This window comes from Triturus cristatus, chromosome 6, assembly GCF_964204655.1.
Source record: "Triturus cristatus chromosome 6, aTriCri1.1, whole genome shotgun sequence".
Lineage (NCBI taxonomy): Eukaryota > Metazoa > Chordata > Amphibia > Caudata > Salamandridae > Triturus > Triturus cristatus.
Window position 1 is genome coordinate 938,467,109 of NC_140589.1, and position 14,431 is coordinate 938,481,539.

The 14,431-nt window shown below is 46.6% G+C and overlaps 1 protein-coding gene across 6 annotated transcripts in view; it reads left to right on the forward strand.

Moving 5' to 3' along the window:
* The window catches only part of STXBP5 (syntaxin binding protein 5), a 1,306,577-nt gene that overhangs the window by 584,611 nt on the left and 707,535 nt on the right, over window positions 1–14,431 (forward strand). For all 6 annotated transcript variants that reach the window (XM_085611623.1, XM_085611620.1, XM_085611619.1 and 3 more), the window contains exon 10: window positions 8,032–8,186. In XM_085611623.1, coding sequence (XP_085467749.1) covers window positions 8,032–8,186 — 155 coding nt within the window. The remainder of the gene's footprint in view (window positions 1–8,031; window positions 8,187–14,431) is intronic.

Here is a 14,431-nt window from a genome sequence, read left to right on the forward strand (position 1 = left end):
GATTATCTGCCCAGGTCTATAGAGCAGCTGGAACGAATATGCCTATAGCTTGATTGCCCACCTTTCTATTCAGGCGTGCCGATCCGTTGAACGGTAGCAACAGATGTCAGTCACTCTCGGAATGGATGGTAGCAGAGGTACAGGTGAAAGTGTTGGCATGCCCACCTTATCGCTAGGTCCTCTCGCTCTATTTGGGCGTGCCGAGTTTTCATCTGGGATAGCGCCCAACTGGCGTAGGCGACTAGGACGCAGACTCCCTTGGCCTTCTCTTGCAGAAGGACCACTCCAAGCCCTACGGGGCTGGCGTCCACCACGAGCTCTGTCTTCTTCTTGGGGTAAAAATATGCTATGGTTGTCTGGTCCAAAAGAGCCTTCTTGATGTTCTGGAATGCCAATTCCTCTTTGGGGCCCACTCCCAAATCGTGCCCGTCTTTGTCAGCTGGTGCATTGGTTTCGAGAGTGTGGCCAAGTTCGGGATAAACCTCCCGCAGTATGTTACCATCCCGAGGAAACTCCGGATTTATGTCATCCATCGTTGGGATCATGTGCCTCTCTCGCCGGATGGCCTGATTGGGGAGCCTTATGTCGGCACGTAGCCGAATGGCGCCAGGCTGTTGCGACTTCAGCACGACCACAAGCGGGGACCCACACGGGGTGGGTCTCGACACCTTTTTGATGACCCCCAAGTCTTTCAGGTCTTGCAGCTCCTTTTCCACAAGGGGATGGAGATGGAATGGAATATGCCGGTGTCAAAGTGCTCTCGGCTTGATGGCTTTATCGATGTGCAGTTTCACTTGGTGCCCCTTCAGTCTGCCCAAGCCCTGGAAGAGCTGTGTGGATTCGCTCAGGTTGTCCTCTGCATGTCTATCATGTACCTGTTTGTTGAAAAACACCAGCTCAAAGGCTTCCGTGGTGTGACACCCCAGCAGCATTTTTCCCATCCGTCATGTAGAATCTGGTCTTCACGGAGTGTTCTGAACTTGAGACATCAACCCCAATCACTCCTAGTAGTGTTATGGGTTCTGTTCCTCCATAGGTGTAGATTTTGTCTGAACTGGGTGCAAGGGGCGGCTTGGGCGACGATCTCTCGTACTGGTCAGAGTCCATCACGTTTACGGATGCACCATTATCTATCAATGCGTGCACTGAGGTTTCGTTGACTTGCACATCGGAGGAGGGCGCTTCTTGTGGCCTGGCCGTCCCACAAACGAGATGACAAAGGTGTCGTCGTCATCTTCGTAGTAGGCGGTGGTTCCCTGTTCTTTTGGTGCGTCTGTGGTATTGTTGTCCTCGAGCGTTAGGTGTCGTAGGGTCATGGGCTTGTCGCATTTCGAGCAGGTCTGCCCTCTTGCTGGGCATTGGTCTTGCGCTTTGTGGTCGAAACCGCAATGTTCACACTTTCCACTGGGCCGACTAACGGTGGCTCGCCCTTGTCCAGGTCCAGATATATAGAGGACGAGGCAAAGGATGACCACATACCATCCCTCTAGTCCTCTCATCCTCTTCCGCTTTGTTCGACTACACCCTACTGGTTGGAAGACAGGTATTCTCCTTTCCACAAGCTTGTAGAATCATTACATCAGACCCTTGGGCCTTGCAAATTGTGAACATGGGTAGAATGCCCTACCCTTTTAACAAACACCTCCTCCTATATCTACACAGCAAGATACACTCCCTCACTACTATTTGCGCTTCCGCCAAGAAGTGGTTCAATCCTTACTTCTTAAGGGTGCAGCAGAGTAACTTCTGGAACAGGATGCTACTCTCTGTATTTCCTGGTCTCCAAAAAGATGGCAGCCTCCGCTCAATCCTAGACCTCAGGCTTATGAACTGGGTCTTCAAAAAAGGACAAGTTTGAAATGCTGTCTTGGCTCAGGTTTTACTTGCGCAGGAAGAAGACTGGATGGTGTCAGTCGACCTGAATGATGTCTATTTCCACTCCCCTGCAGTGACACAGGAAGTTTCTGTGCTTCACAGTCGGGTCTGAGCACTACCAGTTTGCAGTCCTAATGTTTGGCTTCACTTCTGCACCTCAAAACTTCACGAAGGTGATGGTTGCGGCCTATCTCAGATGGTGGAAAATCCCAATATTCTCTTGCCTGGACGACAGACTAATCAAAGCCAGCTCTCCGGAGAGGGTGTCTTGCCACTTGCAGACAACAACAGGCTGTTGTTAGACCTGGGTTTTTTGATCAACAAGCCCAAATCACACCAGTGCCCTCTCAGCGCATCCTGTTCGTAAGGGCAGTTCTGGACACTTCATCGAGTTGAGCCTCCTCTCCTCCCCTGAGTTTTCATGATTTTTAGGCTGTTTCCAATGTTTCAGAATGGAGTGATCATCCCAGTTCTCACTGTCTTATGCCTGCTGAGTCTGCCTGCTTCCTGCATTTTGTTGGTCACCAATGCTCGCTGGCACAGGAAGGCCCTCCCGTAGTGCCTTTGCAGGCAGTGATTTCAGACCTCTCCAGAGCAGTATCAAAATCTCTGGTGACACTGCAGCGGATCTACGTTGGTGGAGTGTGCACAGCAACCTCACACAAAGGAAAACCATTTCACCCTCTTGCTCTGGTGTCAGCATTGATCATGGATGCCTCCTTTCTAGGGTGGGGATCCAGAACAATTGAAGATCAGAGGTCCCGGGTCTCCAGAACAACAGATATTGCACAAAAATGTTGCCCGGATATGAGTTTACCTTAGGTGAATGAAAAGATAAAAAGCGTTTGTCAAAACAGGAAAAAGTTGGTTTAATAAACGCTGCAGCTGAAGGAGCCTCAACAGAGTGCGTTTGCTCAGAGTCTTTCAGTGTACAAAGTTTTGGCCGCTGTTATATACAGTTCAAGAGGTAAAATAAAGCAATTTTCTATATTCCAAAAAGCGTCTCAGTCATAAATCAACAAATGCTGACGCAGATGGCTCTCGACCTCATGGAGAGCTAGTGTGGGCCAGTGTGCCTGTGTATAGATGCTTGTAATAAGTGCGTGATTGCTACGTGTGGTGTGTATGTTGTGTCCTGATTGGTTGAGTGTTTATATCTACATGTGAAATCTTGCTTTGTGGTATGTTAGGAACGTAAACCCTTGGTCAAACATGTTTTATGGGAGCCAATTTCCTCAGACCGGTTTGTGGTACAGCTATCTATCTGTGGGATTGATCAAGGTTTTCCCTGGGTGCATTAGAAGCATTGGCAGATGCATTGTGAGGTGGAGCTTTCGGCTTCATTATGCTTTTCCTCCCAAAACATTCCTTCCTCGTGTTATGCGGAAGATTAGTCTTGACAGAGTGCAAGTGATCTTACTTGTCCTGGACTTACCATAAAAGGTGTGATATGCAGAACTTATTCTCCTCTCACTCTACTCGCCACACTGTTTCCCTCACAAGGTAGACCTCATCTCGAGTTTAGTCACAGGTTCCACATACCAAACTCAAGACACTACATCTGCATGCCTGGAAATTAAACGAGGCAACCTGAGCTCTTATTGACTGCCCCTGAAGTGGTGGGTGTCATATTATGTTCACAAAGACAATCAACCAAAACAGTTTATTAAGGTAAATGGGGCAAATTTGTCACTTTGTGTTTTGAAAACTCCTTAGATCCTTTTTAGGTCTCTCTCCCGGACATTCTACAATTCGCCCTATTGCTGGCCTGACAGGATTGCTCAGTGGGCACTGAAAAAGGTTGTTAATCAGCCCTTCTGTGTTTGCCTGAACAGTTATCCCTTTAAGTCAATATCGACATACAATACCCTGGAACTTTTTATAGGAGGGAAATAGAGGCTAGGGGGTATTCAGGGTGAGCTGGCCTGAAAACCTACTATGCACACACAAAGAGAAGCAACCCTGAATGAAAAGGCATTTGGGGATAGCGACCAAATTCTAACAAGCAGTAAATCAGTGGGGTGCTGGGCATCTCAAAAAATGTAAAGGATTATCCTCGAAAAAGAGAGCAAGAAACAATAATCGAGAAGCCCTGCTTGAAAACCACGGAGACCGGAAACCAACAGGGTGGTATGTGTCACCACATACACCCCCATATTGAATAGGTCCAAAATATAGTGTGGAAAAATTGGCACATTCTGAATGGAGGTGTAAAGCAATGGCCTCAACCTCTGTTTGCCTTTAAGAGGAACACGAGCATTCGGGATGAACTGGTTCACGCAGGAACACTACCCCTGCATGCCCAAACCCAAACGACCCTATGGGGGTAAACAGCTGCCAGTGGGCCATTACCCCTGTGGAAATTGTGTAGCTTGCCAATACACTAAAACTACAAAGGAAGTTGACATCAAGACTGGGGAAACCATGGATCATGAAGGATTTCACCAACTGTAATAGTGAAAATGTCTTTTATCTCATCTCCTGCCCTTGCAATCTTTTCTACGTATGAATGACCACCAGAAAATTCAAAACGCGAATCAATGATCATAGAAGCACAATCAGGTGCAAAATGAACAACACCAAACTGACGCGCCATTACTTGGAGAACGGCCACCGTGATGTAGACTTGAAATGGGTAGTACTGGAGAAGATCAATACAAATTTGTCCAAACATGCAAAAAAGGCAACACACCCGTGAACAGCGATGGGTTACAGCCTCAGAACGTGGGAGTCTGGATTGAACGATGACATCTCGTGGCTACAGATTGGACAATAAGTAATACCTCTCTTGTCCTCTCTAGCACGAGGAATTCATTGGACAAGAAATAATACCTCTCTTGTCCTCTCTAGCACGAGAAATTCATTGACAACCAAAAGGGGAGAATACTGCCAGAAATGGAGGTGCATATGGGGGACTGAGAAGAAACTAGGCCCCTATATAAACATACCACCATTAATTTTCTTTTCAACCTCGGGGTGACATTTCTCCCGCCACTGTCTCCTGTTTCAGGCACCTTGTGCCACTTCCCCCGGATCCACTATTATTGTGTTTAGTAACAAAGACCTATTGGCTGCCAAATTAGGAAACTACCGATAAGCAAGATAAGTCAGGTACCTGCAATTTTACATTGTACATAGAATGGACCTTTTCCCATTTGTGAGGTTTATCGGTCCGAATAAATTGATTTTGCAATCTAGGACCGTTTCCTAGAAAAATCACCGGTTTATTGCTGCAGCAAAAAGATTCCCAATGTGGCACCAAAACTCTTCCACCAGCTGTAAATCTGGTGAGTGCCTCAGCCACACCCGAGCGCATCCCGTCATCAAGCGACCGCTGGGTACACACGCTTCAGACTGAGAAGCTGCCTTGATCTGTCCAGGGGCGCAGCGTCATTATGCGGCCCCCATGCTTTCTTGAAGGGACGCCAGAAACAAGCTTATTAACAGTCGACAGCAGAGATCGTCCGCAAACATGAAGGACTCTCACCCGGTATGCTGCATTAGACGCAGCCGCCAGGCTTTACAATTAGCATTTGACCACACCTACAAATTCAAGACACTTCCTCCCGGCGGCAGCGTGGACACTGGATCTAGAAACCAATTAACTACAAATTGCGCACACAAGCTGCTAATGGGCCAATTAAGCAGATGACGATAGCCTATAAAAAGATATGCTTTCGCTCCACTCAGCCATCATCGGGGGAGAGGAGTAGACCTGTCAAGGAGGACTGCTTGGGACACACCTTGAGGCAGGAAGGGTGTGACTGGATGTGTGAATGGGAACTCAAGTGCATTTCAGTTTGAAATTCCAACCTTGAGATACTAGATGTTTTTTACTTGTAAATATTTACCTTCTCTTATTTTACCATCTTATTCTCTGTAGAGTGTGACTACAGGGGGCCCTCTTACCCTCTTCCAATGGGGCAATTAGAACCCTGCCTTGGGGTAAGATTGTGAGTTGGTCTCGCAAAACGAATGAAATTCATAAAACTGTCTGTTCCACGTTTGCAGTGTCACGTGTTTCACACTCACATGCAACTCTGATATATGCATGTTGTGTATGTTTTCTTTTTTATGTGACTGGGCACCATACCGAAATAACCTTACATTTTTATTTACAGGTTTAAGAAACACTGTTTAGTTAGATGATGACACAGGTCACCCTATACAGTGGTAACATCTGACCGAATTTGGTAAGATAGGAGCCCTAAATCTCGTCCTGATGAATGCCACGGACCCTTGGGGCCAGAATGGCAGAAACATGTTGATGATACTGGTGGTGATGGGTATTAGTTCCCCCAATCCCCACACTTTCGTTTTTAATACCAAGTAACACCCAGTGTATACATGTATTTGGGTTCTTACATTGGTTTTTAAAAATCCCTTTCTCAAGGGCCCCCACTTAGATCTTTAGAAGCTCCTCCCTGTTTCCAGGTGTAGGCCCACTCTCTACCAAACACGGTTTCTAGAGAGCGAGGACTGAATGATTAAGCAGGACACCTGGTGGTGTGTGAGGACAGTCCTTTAGATTTTTTGAGATGCCCAGTACCCCACTGATTGAGTGCTTAGCGCTTGTTAGAATATTCCCAAACGACTATTCATTCAGTGTAGCTTCTTTTTGTGTGTGCCTCCCTTTAAGTCACCCATGTTCATCATATTATGAAAAGCGCTCACTAACAAGTTTCTCCCTACTCCTTTTATCATTCCTGACCTCAACCTTGTTCTATTATTTGTTATGTGTTCCCCGTTTGAATCGTTAAACAGTTGTTTCCTTTTAAGGTTACTAACTTTTAAGACAGTCTATTTGATCACTATTACATCATCCAGACCTGTTAGTGAATTACAAGGCTTATCTCTGAGATCCCCATTTACATTGTTCTTCTCAGACATGTTGGTTTTGAGAAACAGGGCTGCCTTCCTTTTGGAGGTGGATAGCCCCTTCCACCTAACCCAGTTCAATACCCTCCCAGTGTTCTACCCTCTTCACATACAGCAAAGGAGGAAGAAAGACTTCACCAACTTGACTACTAGAGAACAGTCACCTCCTATGTGGACAGAACCCGAGAATTAAGGCGGGATGGCCAGTTCTTTGTGGGATACATTGGAAAGATGAAGGGCAAGGCAGTCTATTAGAGGACATTGTCAAGATGGATAATCTTGTGCATCAAAATATGCTATTCCATAGCACACAAGGAGCCACCAGAACATACCTACGCTCATTCCACCAGAGCCAAGTCTTTCACTTCTGAGCTGGCAAGAGGTGTGCAAGCAGCTGCGAACATCAGTAAAGTCTCAACCTGTGTGTCACACTTGCCAATTTGGTCGCTCAGTGCTCCATGATTTTTTGGTATAACCAACCTTCCATTCACCTGGTGGTAAGGACTGCTTGGGGAATCTATTCAAAAAGCGAGGAATCTGCAGGTAGAAGTGTCCATCAGAAGGAAAAGTTACTTATCTTAGATAAAGGATACCAAACCTGTATATCACCATATATATAGATATATATAGATATCGAAAGATATATCAACGTGGGTTCTTTATGGCTCCAAAGATGTCTCTAGGTTATGCATGCAGGGCTGAGGTGGAGACGTTCCTCCTTACCTGCGTGGAGAGCTGTTGAAGAGTTTCTGGATCCAGCCTGACATCAGGGGTATTCAAAACGTGGGGACTCTGGAGGAAGTTATAATAGCTACCAGATAGAGTGTTTTGTGAAGGTAAATAACCTGTCCTTAATTTTCAGTGAAATAAGTAAAGAGACAATCAAGTGGATGAGATTGTAATGTTTGGATAACTTGCCATACTCTTGGTTATTCCTATTCTCCCTTTCCTTTACTAATGCATAGGAACACAGCACTGTTTTATGTGCTATTACCTCAACCCCTGGTTATGTATCCCCTTCTGGACCCTCTCTGGTAAGAGGAGAGGTTTATTAAATGGGACATTTTTGGGGGGGAAAAATGTGTTAAATGATGCCGGTTATGTATGTGTCGAAGAATCAGAAATGAAAATTACCTAAATTAAAGAATTTCCTAGGACTCGGCCTTGTGATGGGAAACGACTTGCGTTACCATGTACCTTAATTTTATTTGCCTCTTGATGAATTGCTAAAATGTTTTAGATTCTTTGTGAATTTATGAGATGTATTTTCTTTTACAGGGAACCTTTTATCATTCTGTCTGGTGGCCTTTCATATGACACTGTAGGAAGACGACCATGTCTAACAGTTATGCATGGGAAGAGCACTGCAGTATTAGAAATGGATTACTCAATTGTTGATTTCATAACGCTGTGTGAAACCCCCTACCCTAATGGTGAGTACATTATTAATATCTTAAGAGTTTTCCTTTGGATCCATACTGTGAATATTGAATTCCATTGGCAGGGCAGTGAGTCTCATTATCAAAAGGTAATTCCTTCCATTCTGCACATATTGAATTGTTGCTACATTGGTGCATTGAATGTGCCAAAGGTTTTGACACATATTGCTGAGACCAGTATAATGTAGCTCACCTTTCAGGACTGTGGGTCTCTAAAGTCAATTTGAATGACGTTTATAATTGAGCTGGACTATCAATTTTACATCTGGGGAATATAGATCTAATAGCGACAAAGTGCAGTTTATGATCGCCATTGGGCCTTTATCTGCTTGTACTTTTTACACAGTTTACTAGACCTTTTTGGCTGGCAGCAATAGCACCACATTGGGTCTGATTAAAGAAAAAAAGATAAGAAATTAGCACATACATTAATCTAGTTCATCTGTTAAAAGCAAGTTTTAAAAATGTTTTTTTAATCTTTATTTATGGGAATATATAACAGGCAAGTGAAACAAAGGGGCAATAGAAAGTAATACACAAGGGAATAAGAAAGAAAAAAAGACTTATCAAATACAATACCACCAATACACCAATGTTTGTTATCATATTAAGAAAATTGTTCTTGTTAAGAGCAGTTGAGACCAATAGAGTATTGAGAAAGTATAAGAACGTGCGAGAAGAAGAATAGACAAATATACAAGTCACAATCAGGGGTTCATGATAGTGCAGGCCAGAGTGAGGTGCATAATGGGGGTGTCACAAAAAATGTATTTATGCTTAGAGTCTCATATTCCAGTGGATGCGCATTAATCATCCTTTGGGCTGTCTGTGTCAGTAGGGAAAAGCGGCAAGTAATCTCGAAGTGGTTGCCATGTTTTTAGGTCTAGAGGCTGGAAGCTGCAGTGTTGCATACATATCACTTGTAGTGTCACAGTAGATCAAATCACAAATCCAGGCCTCTACTGTGGGCCTATGATGCCGCCCCAGTGCATAGACACCTGGTGCTTAGCCAACAGTAAAGCAATGGCAGCAGAGCGCCCGACTCCTGCCGGCAATAGTTTAACAACATAGCCCAGCAGTGCCATCAGGGGGGTCGGGGTAAGTGAAAAATCTATCATGCGTGACAAACTAGAAAAATAATCCTCCCAATAAGAATGTATTGGTGCGCAGGTCCATTCCAGATGCGAAAAATTGGCACTCTCCAATGCGCATCAGGGACAGCAGTGTGATCTAGTGAGACCCATCTTAGCCATGAGGTGTGGGGTAGTGTATGCCTGGTGCAAATATTTAAAATATATTAATTTATGTTGATGGTTATTGGAAACCAACCGTGTCTTCTCACAGGGGTAGTACCACATAGTGTCTGGTAAAGGATTCCCCAAATCTCTCTCCCAAATGGTTCGCACCCTCTCCACCCCAGCAGGTCTCAAAAGGAGAGATGCATGGTGTAGACGAGAACCCAGATGAGCATTGTCCAGGGCTGTGGTCACCATAGTGAAGTAGTGGGAAATGTATAGGTTTTGGATCAAAAGAAGGGAGTGTAGTGCGAATAGTGTTTTGAAGTCAGTGCCGATTGAATCTGTCCATATGGGACACGTTATACCCCTCTGTTAGCGAGATCAAAGCCCTTAGCGTGGAGTCAACAAAGAGATTGCCCAGAGAGCGGAGCTGGCCTTCATGCAATGCCCGCTTCATCAATGACTCCTCGGTCACTGGGAGCCAAGGGTTTTTGGGAAGGGCGATGTGTGGGGAGTATAACAGGTCAAAGCCCAAATAATGCTGAAGCCTGGTCCAGGCCCAGTATGTAGTAGGGAGCGTCTGTATTTCTATGGGAGTCCTAGGGAGACCTTGTGGTATAATAGTTGAGAGGCAGTAAGGGCAACCTGAGTCCAGTCTGGTTTAAGGTATTGTAAACAAGCATCTGGGTGATACTAATAATACGCAAAATGTGCCTGCGCTATAAGATAGTAGAGGTAAAACTCAGGCATTCCAAACCCCCCCCCCCCAAGAGCATAGGGCAAGGTCAGTGTTTGCCAGCCGTTTCTTGCCTGCCCAAACCAGGTATATGAGCATGCTACGTAAGGTATCAAAGAAATTACTAGTCAGGACTTTAGGGATACTGAGAAATAAATACAAAAACCGGGGCAGTACCACCATCTTGATAAAGGCAATTCTGTTAGCAATGGATAAGGAGATCGTAATCCGCTGATCAATTTGGTATGATAGTCTGTCTATAGCAGGGCCTTATTTGAAGTGGATGACCTCCATACTGCTCCTGGGGAGGTAGATGCCCAGGTATTTTGGGTAATCAGCACACCATTTCAATGGGAATTCAAGGGGACAGGGGACTGTAGCCTCCATCAATGGAAACATTTCAGATTTACTCCAGTTAATAGTAAGTCCCAAATATATCCCAAAATCGGACGATCTCTCGAAGGAGGGGAGTGAAATTCAAGTTTAATTGATGTATTCTCCTTTTTGGCACTTTTAATTTAGTTTTTCCCATGTATTTTATGAGAGGAAGTTAAGAGGAAAAAGGAAAAGAATGGTGAAAGAGGGAGAACAACCCCCACAAATGTTCTCCTCCTCCATCAGAGGAGCTTAAGCCTGACTTTGGGTAACAGAAGATGAAAAAGAACAGGTATCTCGAGTACCTAAGGAGGGTATTATTGAAGCTGCCCAGTAAAGTATGTTCTGACTGACAAAGCCAGGTTTGCAAGTTTTCTAAGATCCATGCCTCTATCAGTTAGTCTAGAGAAAGAAGGTAGGCTTGTTCAGGAAATAGATCATCCCTGGTGACAGTCCTGGCCTGAACATCTTGGACTGATTGTTCCATGATACTGCTTATTTGTTTAACTCTGTTCCATAATTAATTCCATAGATTAAATCGTTTGAGGCCAAAGTTATTGTGTGGGAACGCGAGATGGCCTCCGCAGTAGTTATCTTAATTACTGCTGAGGCCTTCTTTTTTTCCCTCGTTCCTGAATTAATTCAGAAATCAGCAGTGGATATGCCAATATCTGACTTCAGATACCTAGAAAATGCAACCGTTTTACCCAGAAAAGTATGGCAGTTGAGTACTTTCTTCCATTGGAATATACAATAAAAGATACAGAACTTGCCTTTTAAAAGACTGGTCTTCTGAAAACTTGGATAATCCCAAACACACAACAAAGAAGAAGGGAGTTTCCTAAGTTTAGGACGGATTACTTGTTTCGAAGCATCTAGGGAAGTGCATGAACAGCATAGAGTGTCATTTTCATTTTTTTGTCAGTTTTCTTACCAACAAGGATATTGTTACCAGCATTACTGCCAAGAACCTAGTTTCGCCTCATAGCTGCTAAGCATAGAGCACTAGAGAATATTTCCAATGAAGACCTGATTCCCCACCACCACATGACAGGACTCCATCAGTGTAAGTAATAGTTTATTTTACAGTTAGTTAAAACCTTTACAAGATGAATCTTGTTCGGGCAAAATCAAACGAGCAGTTCGAGCAAGGCATAAGAAAACATTGTATGAACGTTAAAAATGGCCTGAGAGAGTTAATTAGGGTCTTTAAAAGAATAAAGTTAATCTCATTGGTACAAATCAAGGTGAATAGTTTAAAAGTTGACATAACATTAAGCTGTGGGCACATTGAACTAAGCCTCCAGGGCCGCTAGGGCCTTTAAAAGAATAAACTGCATGTCATTGGTACAGATCAGGACAGACAGTTTAAGAATTTACATATGGGAAAGCTGTGAACATATTAAAATAGGCTGCTATCCTCCATTAGGGGATAGATGAAGGCTTAAAAGACCAAAGTGCGGGGCAGGCAATCAATATTGGTTGAAAACTTAGTAGCTAAAGAGGAGGAGAGATCATTGTTAGTCAGGTGCTTCAAATTTGTTTTAGTACCTCAGTTATCCTTAAAGCTGCACTGGTTTTCTGGGGATGATCTGTGCCTGGTCTGTCCAAGCTAGGAGGCTGGCAAATAGTTTAGCATTGTTGTCAAAGAGTACTATAAGGCGATATAATTGCTGGCATAAGATTTTGAGACCCCCTTAAATATTGGTTGAATAATCGATCCTCTCCAGGAGTCTGGGATACAGTTAACTAGCCAGAATCCAAACAATGGTGACATTATCTTGGGCCAGAATTAGGGCTCAGATAAAAAGAGGGCTGTTGGAAGTCAGTTTGGGCATTCTTGCCAATTTCAGTCTGATGCGTTCCTCTGTCAGGCTGGTTGCACAAGTTGAGGGAGTTGCATTGACATGGTGTACAGATAAATGGTGGCATTCTTTGAGCCTTCAATAATGTCAGGGTGAGAACATGGCTGTTGATTTGGGATGCAATACCTCCTTGCAGTTATTGTCAACTGATAAGTATGTCGACCATAATAATATCCATGTGGTTTCAGGAATATTTGCGTTAGTGCCTTTATGGCCTCCGGTTAGCATTTGGTTAATCATGGACCAGATTTGTTTAGAGGGTTTTCTTTGGTAACAAATAAGAGACGGGCGGGGCGTGGCTAAGCGAGCCACGATGGCGGTTCGGCTTTGCTGAGGCTCCGCGTCTGGGCGCCTCTCGGCAGCTATATGGAGTGTCCCACCGGGTGCTGATCGATGCGGAGGGCATCGGAGGGTGGCTGCATCACAGCGGGGAGACAGTGGACGCCTGGGCGCACCCCTAGCCCTCCGGACGGGAATTGGCCCGACTACTGCCGCCAGCGACGCATCTTGAGCCGTAAGATGGCGGCGGAGCTCTTCCGTACGATGCGAGGGATGCCGTGAGGGGAGACGGGGAAGCTGACAACGCGTCTCGCCCTGATCGCGCCGGCACTCGGAGAGTGTGAGCAGGGAGCGGACCCCCGGATAGAGACGTGGGGCATCGGAGAGCGGAGGGGCTTTGCTGGCCCGAGCGCACCCGCCATCTTGAGTCCACTGAGCCCGCTGAGACCCGGAGTCGGACCCTTGGGCGGCCCCAGTGCACCTAAGGTACTCCATGTGACTGGCGCTGGAGGGGGCTAAGGGGGTGCTGGGCTTTGTTGCGGACGGCAGGACCTGGAGGCATTCAACCGACCCGACTAGCGATTGCATGACCCTAACATGGCCGCCCACGGGACATCGCATCCCTCTCCATGCAGCCGGTGAGGCCTTGCTCCTTGTGCCTACCGAAGTGACGGCCTTCTGGGTGCAACCCGTGGTTGCTGCTGTGCCCTTGCCAGACCTGCTGACCGCCTACCCGCTACGAGTCACCGAGGGACATTGATGGCCTCGCCTCGACAGTAGACCCTGAGAAAGACTGGGGCTTGCACGGGGCCACGAGGACGGTGCATACGCTCCCCCCCTTGACCTTGAGGCGGCCGTGGAGGATACCCCGTGGCGTCAGTCGCCGGTGGAGACTCCGCGAGGGATGGATTGGTGCTGGGAGCGCCCTGAGTGTGGCGCCTGGTGGCTGGTGTGGACGATTCCTGTGCTTGGTCCACGGGGGGACCTTGGTGGGCCAGCTCGGATGGCGGCTTCCCTGGGCTGCTTCACCCGTGAGACAACGCGGCCGCGCCTTCCTCCCTTCCGTGGATTCCTTGCGTCGCTGGGGCTCCTGCGACCCGGCGGACACTACCGACTCGTCCGGACCGCGTGGACTCACGATGGGGAAGTCAAAACCCGCGCAGCATCAAGTGATCCCGGAGACGGCCCCGGAGAACATGCCTCGGACCTCGACGTGGTCTCCCAACACGGTGGCCTCCACGGACTTATCGATCTCGGACAAGCTGGATAAGGTCCTCGCCGCCATTGAACTATCCCTTCTGTCTATGGAAGAACGCCTTGGTACCCTGGCGACGGATGTAAATCTCCTCCGCGATGACCACCAGAAACTGGCGGACCGGGTGCGTACGGAGGAGCGGACACTTGCGGAAATACAGCCCATACTAAAAGAGCAACAGCAGACGCTCCAGGGGGTCCTTACTCGTCTAGCTGCGGTGGAAGAACACGCGCAGGATTTGGAGGCCCGCTCGAGACGCTGCAACATCCGGGTGCTGGGGCTGCCGGAGGGAGTCGAAGGTGCTGACCCCATTGCATACATGGACACGTGGCTGAAGTCGTTTACCCCGCCTGCAGACCGCACACCATTCTTTTCCATAGAATGGGCTCACCAAGTGCCAGCCCGAAAGCCCCCGCCCGGCACGTCTCCTCGACCATTTCTCGCCAAGTTCCTGCACTTCCGGGATAGAGATGCGGTGCTTCGGGCGGCGC